The sequence below is a fragment of the Euleptes europaea genome, chromosome 16, assembly GCF_029931775.1.
Source record: "Euleptes europaea isolate rEulEur1 chromosome 16, rEulEur1.hap1, whole genome shotgun sequence".
NCBI lineage: Eukaryota > Metazoa > Chordata > Lepidosauria > Squamata > Sphaerodactylidae > Euleptes > Euleptes europaea.
Window position 1 is genome coordinate 21,817,625 of NC_079327.1, and position 20,239 is coordinate 21,837,863.

The 20,239-nt window shown below is 43.2% G+C and overlaps 1 protein-coding gene across 1 annotated transcript in view; it reads left to right on the plus strand.

Moving 5' to 3' along the window:
* The first annotated feature begins 571 nt into the window (after positions 1-571).
* CLYBL (citramalyl-CoA lyase) overlaps positions 572-20,239 on the plus strand; it is an 87,939-nt gene continuing 68,271 nt past the window's right edge. Inside the window, exon 1 of the mRNA XM_056862140.1 lies at positions 572-784. Within this exon, the coding sequence (XP_056718118.1) occupies positions 572-784 (213 nt within the window). The remainder of the gene's footprint in view (positions 785-20,239) is intronic.

Genomic DNA, 20,239 nt, shown 5'->3' on the forward strand with positions numbered 1-20,239 from the left:
CCTGGCTCTTTGGGAGGAAAATGTAAAAAGCAGTAGTCCAAATATGGTTGCCAGGTCCCTCTTCACCACCGGCAGGAGGTTGTGGGGCGAAGCCTGAGGAGGGCCGGGTTTGGGGAGGGGAGGGACTTCAATGCCATAGAGTCCAATTGCCAAAGCAGCCAACTGATTTCTATCGCCTGGAGATCAGTTGTAATAGCTGGAGATCTCCAGCTATCACCTGTAGGTTGGCAACCCTATGGGGGACAAATATGTTACATGACATACTTGCAATTGTTCTAACAGATCTTATTTTTTTTACAGAAATACAACTATGGGGAGGAAGAGGTCAATTATATAACAGCATAAGCACCATGGGAATGGTGTTCTTAACCCTTTCCCTGTAGGTTGGTTTTGTGACCTATCTCACAAGGTTGTTGTGTGGATTAAATACCACTTGGAAGTTATCTTTGGAGGAAGTTAGCATGTGATTGTTAATAAAATCATAATTTATTGGCAGTAATTAAACAGCAGCAAAAATTATTGGGAGCTTTTTAAAGAAGAATTTGAAAGAGTAGTACTGCTGGGGATACTAATGGAAGTGTCATCGCTTTACAGAAAGAATTCTCTCCTGCCTGTTGCCGTTCCTAAGCTTGATTTTCGCTTGACACAATCTCGCAACTACATACCCAGGAGAGCTGTTCTCTATGTGCCTGCTGATGATGAGCGAAAGATACAAAAAATCCCATCTCTTAAAGTGGATTGTGCAGTGCTGGATTGTGAAGATGGAGTTGCTCTAAACAGAAAGGTAAGTAGTACATTATTCACAAAGATCGGTGTGGTGGCATTGGCAATTGCTGTGACATTATGTCACAGGGTAAAAGACGATGTGGTATATGTATTTTTGCTCAAACACTTGCCAGTTCAGCTCGCATTCTGCTCTGTGGTTGTGTACAGGGAGCTGATCATGTGGCAAGCTGTTTGGACATGTCCAAGCAAATTTGAATGAATCCAATGTGCACAGTTATACTTTCTCACATGAGCAGCACTGTCCGCTGTCACTGCCTCCAATTTTAAAAGACATACAGTAAAAAGGGTGTGTGTTTTTTTATATTTTTAAGTTGAGACTTACTACTTGGGTGTTTCTGTGGGCTTTGAGTGTCATGAAGTCAGTTAATCATGATCAGTTCCTGCAATAAGTTCTTGAATAGATGCCGCTAACAAAAAGCAGGCAATGCAGTCTGTCCAATATTGGTCATTTCAAGGATGCATGTGACTGCCCAGGAGCTACACACAATTCTGTGCTTTTCACAAGTTGGCCAATGTAACGGCCCATGCACCAATCAGATTCTGCTTCAGTAAATGACATTATTTAACTGTTGGGCTCAGCATAAGCAGCCACAAACTGCAACCATCAAGTGGCTACAGGTACAAAACTGCTGGGAACTTCACTGGGGAGCATCAAGGTGATCCAAACAAGAGCTCACATCTCATGTCATCATGAGATGCATTTGAACAAGGTAAGTTTGCTTGACAATTACTTTCATGCTGGAATTACATCTTGCCTAAGTATAACTGCCCAGTGGCGCAGAGTGGTAAGCTGCAGTACTGCAGTCCCAAGCTCTGCCCACGACTTGAGCTCGATCCCGACGGAAGTCGGTTTCAGGTAGCCGGCTCAAGGTTGACTCAGCCTTCCATCTGAGGTCGGTAAAATGAGGACCCGGCTTGCTGAGGGTAAAGGGAAGATGACTGGGGAAGGCACTGGCAAACCACCCCATAAACAAAGTCTGCCTAGGAAATGTCGGGATGTGACGTCACCCCATGGGTCAGGAATGACCCGGTGCTTGCACAGGGGACTTTTACCTTTACCTTTTAAGTATAACTGCATCGAAACTATTCCCAGAGAACCATGCATATCCTAGCACTATGTTTTGTCCTGTTTCAAGTATTCATGAGGTTGCAGTACCAGAACAGGATTCTACAGATCTCTTAAACCAGGTGTCCTTTGATGTACACTGATTTTTCCAGTGGCCTACAAAAATGTTAAAGTGCAGATAGAGCCTTATTATGCCACTAGTTTTCTCCCTTTCCTGCTGTTCCTTGTGATTTTTACCCTTTTCAGATTAGCCCTTATATTGAGAGAATCTGTGAACACAATGTAGAATGAGCAAGACGTTGGGTGAATGCGTGGCATGCCTTATTGCTGAGTTAACAGGGGAATAAGACAATTCCTTTTATGAATTCCTTTTATGAATGCCTTCATTTTTACTTGCAGTAAAGTGGCACTTTTAGAACAGGACTCTTGCATTCCTGAGAAGGAATTGGTCTGTACCTGAAACTGCAGCTGTTTTCTCCCACCCAGGCCTGGTTCCCTCATCCGTCTGACTCCGTTCTTCGTGTGGATGTCAGCAATGCTGGTTCTATGACCTTAGGCAGATCATGAGAGGGAGAGGAGGAAGGTTTGCATCAGTGTTTGGCTCTCGTGGCCCTTTCTTGCATGCCCAGGGTAGTGCCGATTGCCACTTTGGGGTCAGGAAGCAATTTACCTCCAGGCCAGATTGGCCAGGGATTCTGGAGGGGAGGGGTTGGCCATCATCTGGGCATGGAGTTGGGGTCATTGGGGGTGTGGGGGGGAGGTAGTTGTGAATTTCCTGTGTTGTGCAGGGGGTTGGACTAGATGATCCTGGTGGTCCCTTCCAACTCTATGATTCTGTGATTCTAAGAAGCAAATGAATGCCTTCCCCTTGGTCATACAGATCTTACCTACAATGAGCGGTGCCATAGCTGAGTGGTATAACATATTGTATAACATATTCAGTACCTGATATCTTGGTTGTCTCCTCTTGAAACCTTGGAAAGCTGGTGTTAGTCAGAACAGATGCAACATTTTCTGAAGGACAAGCCAAACTGGATGGCTGTGGGGTCAGGCATTCACATGGAACACCTACCTCACCTATGACACTGTGTGAATTGTTGATATGAGCAGTTCACTCCACCCCTCAAAGAGCAGCAGCAGTGCACCGAATACATATATTGATAGGTGGAACATCGTAGCTATCAAAGCTAACAGCCTGGTTGTAGCCTTCCATGTGCAGTGAGCCGAGGGATTATGCTGGATCCAGCACTGCTGTTGGAGAAACAGCTTGCTGGGGGTAAAGGGAAGATGACTGGGGAAGGCACTGGCAAACCACCCCGCAGACAAAGTCTGCCTAGTAAACGTTGGGATGTGACGTCACCCCATGGGTCAGGAATGACCCGGTGCTTGCACAGGGGACTCCCTTTACCTTTTTAACCTATATCTCATACTATCTGTTGCTGTAAGTAGGATTCTACAATGTAATTTCTGCATCTCACATTAATGCTAAACTTTGTCTGTTCCATTGTCAGATTTCTGCTTATTTCCAGCTTTCTGCTATCCAACCCTTATCGCTTTGTTTATTGGATGGAATACCCTGTTGATTGTGTTTGACTTAAATTGTGTAATCTGCCTTGAGTCTCGGTGAGAAAGGCATATACATTTACTTGTGTTTACAGTAGCCTCAGTTCTTGTTCAGAACCAGGATTTATTCCCCTATCTATGCTTACTTGCCTGCCCATGTGACAATCAGACAGACACCTAATTTGAGCTCTTCATAGGTAAAATAATTTGAGGTTCAGAATAATAAGTTTGGATATCTGGCATTTCTTCTTTTGTGCTTGACTTAAAAGCAAATTCTAATAGTAGAAATAATATTTCTCTTATTGCCAGGGCACAGGCTTGTCCATTAATTATCTGCATGTAATAGCCACCTAACTGAGCCCTGTGGTGCAGAGTGGTAAGCTGCAGTACTTCAGTCCAAGCTCTGCTCACAACCTGAGTTCGATCCCAGCGGAAGTCAGTTTCAGGGAGCCGGTTCAAGGCCGACTCAGCCTTCCATCCCTTCAAGGTCGGTAAAATGACTACCCAGCTTGCTGGGGATAAAGTGTAGATAACTGGGGAAGGCAATGGCAAATCACCCCATATATCTGAAGAAGTGAGCTGTGGCTCACGAAAGCTCATTCCCTGCCAGAAAATATTTTTGTTAGTCTTTAAGGTGCTACTGGACTCTTGCTCTTTTCTACTAATTCCATAGTTCATGTGCTTTAATAAGTCAAAGGTCAGTATTGACCTAGTGCTTGCACCTTTACCTTTTTAATAGCAACCTGGAAAACTACTTCCCCACCCCCTGTAGCCCTAATGAGAATCAGTTCTCTCATGTTCTAAACTTGTTCATATTTATCTTTCTTAACGTGTTCGTATTTAACAGTACCTGTAAGAAGAGATTTCATTGGGATCTTCACAGTTAACAGTAGAACCATCAGCATGTAGGCAGATGTGGCCATGGTTTTACCACCTGGGAATTCCTTGATCTGATCCCTGAAGCAACAGTATGCTTCAAGCAGTGCTCTTTTTCTCTTGCTTTGCACCATTCCCTCTCCTAGAGCTCTCCAACATTTCTGTTCTTGTGACTGATTCTGTTCTTGTGACTGATTCAAAGAAACTGAACAAGCGTGGCATGTAGGAGATGAAATAATAAAATGGGTCAGTTGTGATATATGTAAAACTCGCAAGCTAGCTTATTGAAAGCTTTTTTTTTGGCATCAATAGAAAAAGCTGTGGTGGGCTTCATAAATCTCTGGCTACTTCAATTTAAAACCAACAGTTTTCCTGTATTATGTGATGATAATCTGTTTATAACAAAGGTAAATGGTTGGGATTTGTCAATGTATCAGGTATTTCTCTGGGCTCATAGTGAGAATTTCAACGAGCACTTCACAATGAGAAACACCGATAACTGGAGTATTTTACAAGGTTTCCTTTTATTTATTATAAATTAGTGCAGCGGCTAATTGTACTCCTACCAACAGGGAGAAAAGCTAACTGAGGAGAAGATAGAGAATGATTAAACATTCACAGGCTCATGGCGGGGTAACATCTCTTCAAACGACACAGAAAATTGGAATGGGAATGTCACTTTTCCAGGTGCCTTGCCATTATTAAAAGATTCAACAGTTTGGGGAAATTTCTGCAATCAGATTTGGGGAGCCCCCAAGAGTCGCTCTGGTAGAACATAGGAAAGCTGAACTGTACAGATGAATTCTGAAAGACCTTTTTTGACCCATTAAGGATTCTGATGACTCTTAAGTTTTCATCAAGGTTGTACAATGTTTTCAGCCCCTTTATTAATCCCTGTATGGCCCTAGAAAACCTGACAATTCTGAGTAGTAATGCTGACCATAAATGTTTTGAGTTGTGGTTTTTTTGTTTCTTTTGTTCTGATTGTTTTCGTCAGCATGGAAGCTATCTTCCTCATGTGAGAATTTGTGAGTGTTTCTGGAAAGGTCAGAATATGAGCAATTTTCTTCATAATGAGGTTAGGAAAAATGTGGTTTTTTCCAGTAACGTTGAATGGATATCACATGAACACAAGAAGCTGCCTTATATATGAATCAGACCCTTGGTCCATCAAAGTCAGTATTGTCTACTCAGACCAGCAGCGGCTCTCCAGGGTCTCAGGCTGAGATCTTTCACATCACCTACTTGCTTAGTCCCTTTAACTGGAGATACCGGGAATTGAACCTGGGGCCTTCTGCATGCCAAGCAGATGCTCTACCATTGAGCCACAGCCCCTCCCCTAAATATCTTTCTATTATTATTCAGTAGTGGCCAATTCATTTTCAGTGGGCCCTATTTTGAATATGAAAGCATCTTAAAATACTTGACTGTTAGGGTTGCCAACCTCCAGGTAGTAGCTGAAGATCTCCTGTTATTACAACTGATCTCCAGCTGATAGAAATCAGTTCACCTGGAGAAAATGGCCACTTTGGCAGTTGGACTCTATGGCATTGAAGTCCCTCCCCTCCCCAAACCCCGCCCTCATCAGGCTGTGCCCCAAAACTCTCCAGGTATTTCCCAAGCCAGAGCTGGCAACCCTATTGGCTGTCAGTATATTTTTTGTAAAACTGAAATAGGTTAATGAGGAGGATTGCAGATACCTGGACCCACAACATTATTCAGCCTTAGGGTTGGTTCTCTGGAGAAGGCTGTTTCCGTGGCTCTCCAGGCTCAGATTGGGCTGTTTCAGTGGTGTAGGAGACAGAAGAGTTATCTTTATCCAGCTTTTAGCTAGTCACACACCTGTCCCTAACATTTGTGCCTGGAGCTCATACAAACTTGAGCTAAAGAAGCCTGATAAACTTGCTGTGTCTTATATGGGCGGGAAGGGGAGGAAAGCAGTCCTCATTGCTTCTGAGGCTGCTCATCTCCTCCCTCCAGCAGCATCCCAAAACTGTCTCTTTGCTCCTTTTTTTTTTTTTAGGCTGGCGGGTGAGCGAAGGAGGGCTTGGCTTGTTATCATGTTCATCTTCCTTCTAGCCCAGATCTGTGTTTCGAAATGATAAAACCGGGTTCCTTTTAAACTTTGTAGACATATCTTACTGGGGGCAGGATTTTGCGCTGTCTCATCTCCTGTTGATTCCTGAAATGTTGACTGATAGAAGTAGAGTTCTCTGGCTGAGTTGCGTGCCCCCAAATTGCCTTTCCGACAAGATGCCGCTGCCTGCCTGCTATGATTGTACGAATTGGACTTGTTCTCGGGTGCTGCACAGCCCCAGCTAGCAATAAGCTCAGAGAACGATCAAACAAAACCACACCTAAGAGAGGGAGGAAACAGCATTCTTCCTTTTCCCCTCATCGTGATCGTCTCCTGTTTAAAATGAATTGGGCTTATCACATTTTAGCAGAAGGTTAGCACAGTAAAATCCTGTGCTTTGAGCTAAATTGGTGTTTTCCTTTTCTGAACCATCAGAGAGAAAAACTGCACTTGGTACCCAATTTCATATAGTTAAAAAAATCATATGGCAAGCTTCCCTCAAAAGTCACAGTGACTCTAGTCAGTTGTGTTCAGATGTATACCTAGGCATGTGTGTGTGTGTTCATTTTGCACTACAGGAAGTCACATGCTGCAATCTCGTCCTTTTCTTAGGAGGCCAAGCTATGCAGTTTCCCAGTATTGTAAGCTTTGGTTAATATGCTGTTTCTGAGAATAGCTCCTGCCTCTTTAGAGGTCCATGGTTTTGGTGGAATTCAGTTCAGTGTTTTAATTATACTTTCCCATGATTTTCGAAGGGAAAGCTTTTTTGTCTTCTTTTTGCAATTGCGGGAGAGGGGGGGAGATCCAACCACGTATACCATGAGCATGCTACCCATGATGATCCCAATACTAGTGGTCACCATTTTGTCTGAATAGGGAAATGTGCATATTTTCATGTTCTGGTTTGCACAAACAGATTACTACATTTTTCAAGATACAGGGTAAAGGGTACTGAAGCCGGAAAATACATTTGTTTCTCTGTTCAAACATGATGGTAACTATGCATATAGGTTGCGTTGCAGGTAGCACAGACTCCCAGTATGTGTGGTTGGATCCCTCTAAATGTAGCATATGAAAACATTGTAATAAAATAGTATTCCAGCATATATTTTTGTGGGCTAGAGCCCCCTTCTTCAGATGCTAAGCAGATCATCACTGTGTAGATACTTTATATAGGAGGTATGGATGGAGGGAAACAACCAGCAAGGTCAAGGAATAATGAAATGCAGGAAACACAGTAAAATGTAATTATGTAAAATTCAAATCTAGTCAAGGAAAAGACACAGACCATTCACAAGCTAATGCCAGAAATGGTGTGGCACTCACCATTGGTGTGGTTGGAGCGGTGGAACCTGATCTGGAGAACCGAGTTTAAGTTCCCACTCCTCCACATGAGCGGCGGAGGCTAATCTGGTGAATTGGATTTGTTTCCCCACTCCTACACAGGAAGCGGCTGGGTGACTTTGGGCAAGTCACAGTTCTATTAGGAGCTCTCTCTGCCTCACCTACCTCACAGGGTGTCTGTTGTGGGGAGGGGAAGGGAAGGTGATTGTAAGCCAGTTTGAGTCTCCCTTAAGTGGTAGAGAAAGTCGGCATATAAAAACCAACTCCTCTTCTTCTTCTTCTTCTTCTTCTTCTTCTTCTTCTTCTTCTTCTTCTTCTTCTTCATTGGATCTTATAATCCAGAATACTGCATCTTTTACGATTAGTAAGCATTGATTTGGCACCGAGTCCCACATGCATTATTTTTATTGCACACACCTGTCTTCATATTGCTGTGGCAAGGCACATGATGCATGCCCTCTTTCAATCCCACTTGTTGCTTTAAATGGTTTGCTGTGCTGGGACGCCAAATGCGTGAAGACTGCCTAGCATTTCTTTTGTCTCCCAACACTATATGGGGAAATGGGAGCCTTAAAGTCTTCCTGCTTATTGTAAACAAAGTAGCCAGCCTAGCAGTGAAGTCTGATTAGTACTTTGCACCCTTTGTGAAAGGATCAACAGAACCCCCTACAGTTTTCTGTTTGACTCCAATTTGCATCTTTAAAGAGGCTTGGCTGCATCAGGATCCATGTTGCAACTTCTCAATAGGCTGGGTGGCGGTTAGTGACAATGTGCCATATAATTACCCTATTGTAATAATATGCACTTTAAATGCATTTTGTGACTGGATTTTACTGCATAAAACATGAAAGTACACTTGCAAGGGATCACTAAAGCGCGTAGAAAGTGGATTGAAAGTGCATTATTCAGCATTTGCGACTGGATTTTACAGTGGCCATTTATGCACAGAAGGTTTTGCCTCGGATTTGACGCTCTCTAGATGCACGTTTCCCCCCATCCCAATTCTCGAAACTCTGCAGGGGGGCTTATTGTTGAGTTTTGAGAATTTGGATGGGGAAAATGTGCATCTAGAGAGTTGCAAATCCAAGGCAAGACCTACCGTGCATAAAGGACTCCCCTGAAACAAGAAAATCCACTTGCAAACAATTGCTGAAGTACATTGAAAGTGGGTTGAAAGTGCATTATTCAGCATGTGCGAAAACACCCTAGATCATATTTTTGCAGTAATATCACTTGCAGTTAATAAGGCATAATAACCCAGTTTAGTTTATTTCTAACAACCAGCATTTCGTTATTTCTCCAGATCTTTGTATTTGATATGTGCTTGGCTCATGACTCACTGTTCCAATCACACCAAACCTTCCTTCCTACGTAGTTGCTATTTGTTTTTCATTTTCCATCATTACATCAGTTGTTGCTCTGCTGTCTTTTAAAGACAGGTAGTGCTTTGGGAACCATTCACTGTAGTCAAGTGAATAAGGTCTTGGTCTTCAGAGCCCTGGGACCTTGGAGTGAACTCTAGGATTGTCACCCAGAGAGCCTGAGAAGTGAACTCTTAAGAATCTTGCTGTCTCGATTGTAGTTCTTTGTCGGCAGAGCGGGGACAGGAAAGATCATAACAAGATCTAATAGGATAATTAGAGTTATATAAGAAAGGCCCTGCTGGATCAGACCAAGGCCCCTCAAGTCCAGCAGTCTGTTCACACAGTGGCCAACCAGGTGCCTCTAGGAAGCCACAAACAAGATGACTGAAGCAGCACCATCCTGCCTGTGTTCCACAGGCAGTTGTCCAACAGCCATTTAAATTGTCCAACAGCCATTTAAATTGGGGCAGTGCCAAGGTCGGCGGTCTAGAAACAGGTAGAAAAAACAGGATAAGCAGTGTTTGGTGACTGATGAGTTGCTTAGTCCAGATATAAGTACCAGTTATACAAACCAGGAGAAACCCTGATGGTTCCTGGTGTGTCTTGGGCATTAATATTTGACCCGGTAGCTTTGATAGTACTTCCTGTCATCTGTAGTGATGATGCAGGCAGGTCATTCCATCCTTTAGAAAGTTACTATGGTAGTATACAGATTAAACTGTCTGTTGGCAGACCCCATGCTTTGGGTACCATGATACATCAAAGGTGTTTTTGTTTCCTTTTAGCCAGCTTTGTTCCATTGCACTATTAAAGCAATTTGAATGACTGCCTCACAGCCTAAAAATGCTAGAATAGATGAATGTGAGTCGTCATTATTGTTCGCATCACACTTTATACAAAATTGCTTGCCAGTTCTGATCTCATTTATCATCATCATTATCAAGCTATGCCTTTAATGTTATTTATTTGCATCATGAACCAGCAAGAGGAGACTGGTGGCTTTGTATCAGAAAAGCCCCATTTATACACGATGTTACTGTTTTAGACAAATAACCACTCGAAGTATGAACAATGCATGTACTTATATTGTTTTCCAAGAATAACCTGAATGACAAATATGAGATTAAATAGAAGTGAGATTAAATAGAATATGAGATTAAATACGCAACATTTGTTAGACTAACAGCCCGTTCCTGAGGATTGGGCTGAAAGTATAGTGGAGGCAGAATGACCCCGCTGCCAGCATAAATGCCCTCTTCTCATGGAATAAGAGGCACTTGCGCCAGCGGTGGGAGCAGTTCTGTCAGCACCTGGGCACCGCGGAGCGGCACGATGCCGTGGCCACACCATCCCTGGCCGCTGCAAGGCTCAGGAATGAACTGTAATACAAAGACTAAACACAATGGTTCCTTGGTTTGAAAGTAGGTCTAAGAAACCTTCATGTGCCCAAAGAAAAGAGTCGTATTCAGTTTTTGGGGCCAGCATGCCTGTTGTACCACAGCAATGCCAACCATACACTTCTGGAATGACCTTTGCAGGCCCCTGTACCTCCAAATGTGAAATTCTGCTGCTGAGAGCCACTCTGACCATCTTCTAGAGGCCAAAGAGTAGGATATGTTCCTCAGTCAGGAAGAAATAGGCAAAGTCTGGGTGGTTTGATTACATGGAAGCCTATTGGGTCTCATGAATACATTCTGGTTAAAGGATTCAGGGGTAGGGGCAATTTAATTGGATACCTTTACTGAATGCATGAATTCTATTAAAGAGAGAAAAATACATAAGCCACCTCTGTGGCCATTTGTTATATACAGGAAATGCAGCTCATTATCATTTACATTTTTATAATGTAAAAAGGAGACTAAATGCATGTAAACATGATTAGTCTGTTTAAATAAACTTTCAATGTAACTCTTACAATAAGTAAACAACATTTGTGAGGCCTTAGAGATGATGGAGTGATTGGACTCAAGAGACCCCATTTATCCTACTGAATGGTTTCCTTTATCACTTCAAAGCAATTTTATATATTTACAGCTGTAGTACAATGTTAATCGTCGCTAGATAGAAATTGTACTTCAGCTGTTTAGTTAATGCCAGTAGGGCTTAAATTAGATTTTATAGCTGTTAGTAGAAGTCTGTTTTGTAGCTAACAAGTGAGATTTTCCAAATCCTGGGAAACATAATCCTATTATAAAACTGGCAGCTGACTTAACATTATCTAGGAAACAAGTCTTTGTGGATTAATAGGGTTTTTTTAAAATAAAAATGAATAAAGAAAAAATGAATGGCTACAAGTAGATTTGTTGCTTTGCCCAAAAGTTGAAGGAGGGGCCATGTGACCAGATAAAAAGCAAAATTTCCCAGCTCAGAAGTACCCTGGAAAAATAACAGGAGGTATAAGTCAGCTGTGACTTGATGTCACACACACACACACACACATGCACACACACACACTGAGTCATGGGTAATGCAAGTCCTGACATACTGAATCCAAAGCAAAAGAGATTGATGCTGCTAATTACCATGTAAAATCTCACACACTCAGATTTGAGTTGTTTGCAATTAATATATAACCTCCAAAGGTTACTATGGTGTAATAATTTAAGGCATAATATTATGAGATGTTAAGAGAATCTGATCATCCTACAGGGAAAATTTAGCACCTTTTAGAAGATGCTCAGATCTTATTAAAATATTCTGATTTAGCTTGAGGGACTCGGCAACTCCTTTGGGGGTGGTTCCTAGTAGATTTTATCAGACTGTCAATGGGTTGCTGTCATTTAGAACTAACTCAACCCCACTCCCTCCCCCTGAAATAGTGGGGAAACCTTAGCTTAGGAAACTGATAAGGAACATCCCTCGGGACCAGTTCACAAATTATCTTCCTAACGAGGCACCAAATGTACAAAAGCTTCCATGTTCTCCTGGGATGCAGAGATAGGACCTGAAGGCCAGTAGAGGCTCTATAGTGCTTCGTTCCTAATCTCTCTTGCCCTTTTTATTTATTCATTTAGATATTTATACCCCACTTTTCTTCCCTAAAGTTGCTTACAACATCATTCTCTCCTCCAGTTTTCCACACTGCAACAACCCTGTGAAGTAGGTTAGGCTGAGTGACAGATTGACTGGCCCAAGGTCACCCAAGCACCTTCCATGGCAGTGTCGGGATCATAAGAACATATGAAGGTCCCTGCTGGATCAGATCAGTGGTCCATCTAGTCCTGCATCCTGTCTCACACAGTGGCCAACCAGTTCCTCTTGAGGTCCAACAACCAAGCACAGAGTCAAAGGCCTTCTGATGTGGCCTCCTGGTTTACTGCCTCTGAATGTCGAAGTTCCCTTTAGTCACCATGACTAGAAGCCACTGATAGACCTGTCCTCCATGAATCCGCTAAGCCTTCTATGCCTTTGGCCATCACTACATCTCCTGGCAGCAAATTCCATACTTTAATCACTTGTTGAGTAAAGTAGCACTTCCTTTTGTCCATTTGGAATCTGCTACACACCAACTTCATTGGATGCCCTCAAGTTCTAGTATCTTGGGAGAGGAAAAGTTCTCTTTGTCAACTCTCTCTACCTCATGCATATTTTTTTAAACCTCTAGCATACTCCAACACTCTATCTATGACACCAGGCTGGCTTTCTTGCCAAGGAAGGTGCTACCATAAATGTAACCTTGCTTTTTCTTCCCGCAGGGACCAGAAAGTAGTGGTTGAAGGGCCAAATATTGTTTGCCTCTCCCTATCTCAAGTGGCTTTTTGTCCACTTGGGGCTATGATCTCCATCATAGAATTTTTGGGAGTCCTTTACCAATAGAAAAGCTGGTAAGGTCAGCTCAAAGTTTAGATCTGGCAGAAAATACCCACAGATGGAAGGATTTCCATCAACAGTGCTGTCTCTCCTGCCAGCTCCCTCCTGCTGATGCTTAAAATGCCCTTCTAAATACTGTTTCCTAGGGGACAGGGAGCCCCCCAGGAATAGACTGAAGGGGGAATGGATGAGAATTACTCCCCTTCCATCAGTAGAAATTGTCCATGAGATCCAGTCCTTTAAAATTTAATATTCTTCCATATTCTTGTATTACAAACTTACCAGTTCTTGCATGCTTGTTAGTAAAACGTATTGAAATAACTTTTGGGTTTTTTTTTAGAATCATAGAGTTGGAAGGGACCACCAGGGTCATCTAGTCCAAACCCTGCGCAATGTGGGAAATTCACAGTTATCCCCCACACCCCCGGTGACCCCTACTCCATGACCAGAAGATGGCAAACACCCCTCAAGGATCTCTGGCCAATCTGGCCTGGAGGAAAATTGCTTCCTGACCCCAGAGTGGCGATCTGCATTACCCCGGGAATGTAAGAAGGGGCCAAAAGAGCCAAGCACTGACACAACCCTTCCTGCCATCCCTCTCATGATCTGCCTACATTCACAGAATCAGCATTGCTGTCAGATGGCCATCTAGCCTCTGCTTAAAAACCTCCACAGAAGGAGAACTCACCACCTCCTGAGGAAGCCTGTTCCACTGAGGAACCGCTCTAAGTGTCAGAAAGGTCTTCCTAATGTTTAGCCAGAAACTCTTTTGATTTAATTTCAACCTGTTGGTTCTGGTCCAACCTTCTGGGGCAACAGAAAACAACTCCGCACTATCCTCCATATGACAGCCCTTCAAGTGCTTGAAGATGGTATCACCTCTCAGTTGTCTCCTCTCCAGGCTAAACATACTGAACTCCTTCAACCTTGCCTCATACTTACTCTCTAGACCCCTCACCATCTTCGTTGCCCTCCTCTGGACACGTTCAAGCTTGTCTACATCCTTCTTAAATTGTGGTGCCCAAAACTGAACTCAGTACTGTACATGAAATCTAATCAGAGCAGAGTAAAGTGATACCATAATTTGTGTGATCTGGACACTTCTGTTGATACAGCCCAAAATCGCATTTGCCTTTTTAGCTACTGCATCACCCTTCCCTCATCATGTGTTCAGTTTTTGCCGTGTTGAGTACCGTTTCCCTTGCAAGAGAAGCCTGAGGAAAAGTAGGAATTGAGCAGTTCTGCCCTCTCTTCGTCACCTGTTACAATTTCACTTTCCTGTCTCTGCAATGGGCCTACCATGTCCTTGTTCTTTTTCTTACTCTGATCATAACAAAAGAACCCTTTTTTGTTGCGTTTAGCATCTCTTGCTAGCCTAAGCTTATACTGAGCTTTAGCTTTTCTAACACTCTCCCTACAAGCACTGGTTATTTGTTTATATTCATCCTTGGTTATAAGGCCCTCCTTCCATTTCCTAAATGAGTTTTTTTAAATTTCTCAAATCTTTAGAAAGCTGTTTATGGAGCCACCTTGATTTTTTTAGGCTCCTCCCATTTTTTCTTCTCATAGGAATCATTTGTGATTGTGCCTCCTGTATTTCTCTTTTAAGAAACTTCCACCTCTCTTGAATTCCCTTCTCCTTGAGTATTTCTGATTCTATCCAGCATAGCTTTAAGTTTGTTAAAATTTGCTTTCCAAATGTCCAACCTATATGTCTGACTACGTACAGCTTTTCCCTTGCCCAGGATTGTAAATTCTAAAATTACATGGTCACTTCTACCCTGCCCACTACTTTCACCTCGTCAAGCAAATCTTCCCTGTTGGTGAGAATCAAGACCAAGATTTCCACTTTGTGGACAATGAAATTTTCAGCAAGACAAGTCGGGAATGTATTTGACCTTTCACTTTTAGCAGAGTTGGACTTCCGACAGATACCTGGATAATTGAAATCTCCCATGACCACTGTGTCCTGTATCTTTGAGAACTTTGTAATCTGGTCTAAGAGTGTTTCATCCAAGTCCTCTGCCTGGTTTGGTGGTCTATAGCATAATATCACTATTATTGCTTACTCCTTTATTTTACCCAGAGACTCTCGACTGAACTTCCATGCTCAGATTCATGTATTTCCTCAGAAGAATACACATCCTTGATGTATAATGCTACCCCTTCCCCCTTCCTTATTTGTCTATGCCTTTTAAACAAGTTGTACCCCTCAATCCTAATATTCCAGTTGTGAGTGTCATCCTACCAAGTTTCAATAATGCCTATTAGGTCATAGTCCCCTTCCTGTATTAGGACTTCAAGTTCCTCCTGCTTCTTTCTCATACAGGTCACATTAGCGTAGAGACATCAGAATCCATGGTTTATCTGCCCTGATGATCTCATTTCTGTACTTACCTGCGAGTTAATGTTTCCTTGCATATGTGCCACTCCCCGCAAACCTTTAGTCTTGTCATCTCCAATTACTGGCATCATATTAGGCTTTGAGTTTTTGTCTCATTCCCCCATAGGTTTTAGTTTAAAGACCTCCTTATCAGGTTTGCAAGGCTCTTACCAAACACATTTTTCCTGCCCTCGTGAGGTGCAAACCATCTCCCCATAGAAGAGCTTCATCTCAAAAGCGTAAGCCATGGTCCAAAAACCCAAACATTTCCTGACAACACCAACTACATAGCCAGTCATTTATTTGCAGTATTCTTCTTTCCCTTCCTAAGCCACAGCCTTCGACAGGAAGAACGGGCAAAAACACAACCTGTGCTCCCAGGACCTTCACCTTTTTACCCAGAGCAGCGTAGTCTCGTTTAATATGTTCTGAGCTGTGCCGGGCAATACCACTTGTTCCCACATGGATGAGCAAAAAAGGATAATATTCTGTGGGCTTGTTGAGTCTTTCTACCCTTTCTGTCACAGTGTGGATGCATGCACCTGGTAGATAGCATACCTCTGTAGATGACAAGTCTGGTCCTTATACTTTAGCCTCTACCCCACTCAGTAGGGAATCCCAATTACCAGCATATACCTTCTCCTATACTAGGGAGCAGAAGCTCGAGTCCTCTCATCCACAGGGGCCTGAGAAACTTCCTTCAAGCTCAGGGAGGCTGTTCCAATGGTCCAGAATCAATATCTGTGGGGAGACCCTGGAACCAATTGCTTAGCAACAAAGGCTCAGAATGTCTCCTTATTTTCCAGCTCCTATGGGTTACATTTTCCCATGCGCCCTCCTCCTGTGTTAGGTGCTCCTCCATTTACTGAGATATCTTTCCTCCTCCTGTTGCCCTCTCAAGAGTGCTTCATGCATTCTGTCCATGAACTCTTTGCCTTCCCTTATAAAATGAAATGTATCTTCTCCTCCAGTAGGGCTGCCAACGTACGCTTGCTTCAAGTGTCATTGCTGTTACCCTCAGGTAAGTATATGAGCATGCCACAGACTTTGCGTGTCACTGCCTCAGCTCCCTCACCAGCCATGCTGCTGCGATCCATTGCAGAAGTGGTTCAGTTTTTCTTGCTCTTCCCTGATAACTCCCCTGACAAACTGCTTCACAAGACTCCCAGCTTGCAGAAGCAAAAAAACCTTGACACCTATATGATTTTTGAACACATGAAGCTGCCTTTTAGTGAATCAGACCCTTGGTCCATCAGAGTCAGTATTGTCTGCTCAGACCGGCAGTGGCTCTCCAGGGTCTCCGGCACGAGTCTTTCACATCACCTACTTGCCTAGTCCCTTAAACTGGAGATGCCAGGGATTGAACTTGGGACCTTCTGCATGCCAAGCAGATGCTCTACCACTGATCAACATATTGTATAGCTTACTCACAACTTAGTAAAAGATCAAGCACTTAACTATTTGGTATGAATGTGAGTGAAGGGATATGCCATCACCATATATGACTCCCTTTGTCTTTCTCAGTCCATGAATCAAGCCCCTTTTACATTAAACTCAGTTGAGACAGTCGGAATCCTCTATCATCAGGAGTACAAGGCAACTTCACCTTTCTACCTAGTGTGGAATAAGGACATACATTCTCTAGTGCTAATTTCTTACCACCACAACCAACACCAATGGTCCTATATATAGAGACTGACACGCAGGCAGACACACACCTAAGCACAAGATTGACACAAATCTTCACACAATTACATTTCAAAGCCACAGAATAAGCTAATTTCAATAGCACAGACATAATTAATAAAAGATTAACCAGCTGCTTCCTTCTTCAGCATGATCCTTTAAACTGTGAGGGGGCAGCTTAAAGGACTGGTTGTCACCAGGTTAATGGAGAGAGCCGGCTTGAAAATAGAAGTTACAAGTAGGAACCCACAAGGACTTGTAGGTGGGGTCTCATTTCCCTGCCTCATTATTTCCTTCTCAGCCATTCACCAACCTGTCTTTTATCTGCCTTCCATCTTCAGCTACATTTATTATTTACTTACTTCATTTATACCCCACCTTTATCCACAGTGGGGACCAAATCAGCTTACATCATTCTCTTCTCCTCTTCTGTCTTCAGGTCCAACATTGGACCTCTTTGGTCATCTCTCCCAGGCCAGTGTTGACAGGATCCTGAGGACTATGAGGTCCCCCCTCATCTCCTGGATCTGTGCCCATCCTGGCTGGTTAATGGCTGCCCTTGAGGCTGATCTGGAAACTCCAGCTGGAATATCAGATCAGGTTCAAGGTGCTGGTTTTAACCTTTAAAGCCCTAAACAGTATTGGACCATCGTATTTGCAGGACCGCCTGTCCTGGTATGCCCCCCTGCAAAGCCCTAGACTCAGCAAGCACCAATCCACTGGTTGTCCCTGGCCCCGGAAATGTCCAGCTGTCCTCAACCAGGGCCAGGGCTTTTTCTGTCCTGTCCCTGGCCTGATGGCACTCTCTCTCTGATGAGACCAGGGCCCTGTGGGATCTAACGTAGTTCTGCAGGGGCTGTAACACTGAGATGTTCTGCCAGGCCTTTGGCTGAGGGCAGCAACGGTTTCCATCGGAGCTGGCCTCCCTGCCTTTTCCCATTCCCGTCTTTACCTTTTTCATGACATCATTCAAATAGGGGTCCCTGACTGCTCTCTCCGGGCCAGCTGTGGCCCTGTGTGCCAAAACTGAGCACCATTTGATTTTAGTTCAGAACTGTTGGGTTTTTAATCCAGTACTTAATTAAATTTTGAATGTTTTAATTGTATTGTATTGTATGATATTTTAACTGTTGTTAGCCGACCTGAGCCTGGCTTTGGCCGGGATAGAGGGCGAGATATAAGTCCAAAAAATAAATCAATAAAGATATTATAGGATATTAGGACCCCTTTGTGATCAGCAAAAGATGAATGACTTCCTGAAGGCTGCAGAAATGACTACATAATGGCAGAGATTGGATCTCAATTCAGAGGTTGTATAGTGCCACTTAACATAAAGGCTCTGTTCGCACATCACATAGTAACATGGTCTAGTCACTAGACTCTAGTGAAACTAGCTAAAATTCAGATCCTCCCTATGCTGTGGAAGCTTGCTAGGTGATCTTGGGCCAATCACACCCTCTCAACTTCACCTACTTCACCAGGTTCTTGTGAGGATAAATTGGAGGTGAGAACATTGGAATCTGTTTTGGGTCCCGATTTAGATCTGTAGTCAGGATCTCATTTAGTAACCTGATAGACTTAGGGAGCCCCGTGGTGCAGAGTGGTAAGCTGCAGTACTGCAGTCCAAGCTCTGCTCACGACCTGAGTTCGATCCCGATGGAAGTTGGTTTCAGGTAGCCAGCTCGAGGTTGACTCAGCCTTCCATCCTTCTGAGGTCGGTAAAATGAGGACCCAGCTTGCTGAGGGTAAAGGGAAGATGACTGGGGAAGGCACTGGCAAACCACCCCGTAAACAAAGTCTGCCTAGTAAACGTCGGGATGTGATGTCACCCCATGGGTCAGGAATGACCCGGTGCTTGCATAGGGGACCTTTACCTTTTAGACTTAACTATGTGTGAAGAGGTTGGTGGTTTTACTATAGAGTTTCTGATGGTTCCTAGAGAGGACTGATGTCGTGTCCCCCATGTTCCTGCCACCATGATCTCCCACTGGTTGCCTAGCCATGTCAGGCATCCCAAATATTGTCATCCCAAATGGGTGCTTGGCTAACACAGGTAGTAAACCAGCTCTACACTTTTCCTTAACCCCCCTGTCTCCCCTTCTCTGTGTCTACCTTTTTCTTTCCCTTTACTATTTAGTTTGTAGGACTTTGAATCCTGAAGGTACTTAGTGGGGACATTTTTAAAGTCTTGAATTGGGGAGGGGTGTAATTTCAGGGCTGTAGTTTCTACCTAGTTTTATATTAGTGTAAAAATAAATAAAATTATACTTTAATACTCTCTTTCTCTTGAAAGGGATTATTTCACTATGATGGCTCAGTTCAACTTCTTTTACCCACATCTTCCATTTTGGGTGCAAAATGTGGTTTTGTTAATCCTACTTATTCCCTTTCTTCCTTCTTTTCCCAGGCATAGATCTTCAACCTATGTCACAGTACTGGAGTTCATTTAATAAGATTTTTATTTCAGCATAATAAAAATGGGATTCATCTTGCAGAATCCACAATCCCTCTCCTTGACAAGGTAATTTTTTAACAGGAGACTGGAGTTCAAATTGTTTTAATCCAGTCTAATCTGTTTGTTGTAATCTCATATTCATTTCTTAATTTGGGATTTCTCCCACTGCTGAGGTCATGAATCCCAGGCTCTGTGAAGACGGCAAGGAAAACATGGTAAAAAATTTGCAGGCAAGAAATGATAAGGGATTATATTTTGCACTAAAATTGTTATTTCAAAAGGCAGCGGTGACTTTTGTAGCAGCAGCCAGTGACCCTGAAGAATGCAACGCAGAACCAATTAAAATCCATAGGAGCTGTGCTGTTAACTTCAATATGATATAAATTGCGCCCAGAGTATCCTTACTTATTGGCTGAGTTGAAAATATGCCAAATACCTACACTTAACTCTTTCATTTCCACGGGTAATTCCAAGGGGTCGTGGCTCAATGGTAGAGAATCTGCTTGGCATGCAAAAGGTCCCAAGTTCAATCCCCAACATCCCCAGTTAAAGGATAAGGCAATAGGTGATGTGAAAGACCTCTGCCTGAGACCCTGGAGAGCTGCTGCCAGTCTGAGTAGACAATACTGATTTTGTTGGAGCGATGCTCTGTATAAGGTAGCTTTGTGTGCTCATGTGTACTAGCTAATACAGCTGTATGGAATGTATGCATGAACTGGCACAGAGGGCATTGAAAAATGTCCTTGTGCCAAAACCCTGACATTACATTTTGCTAGAAATCTATGTGGCCTCATTTTCTGTGTTTATTATATGGTGTACACAATAGGTT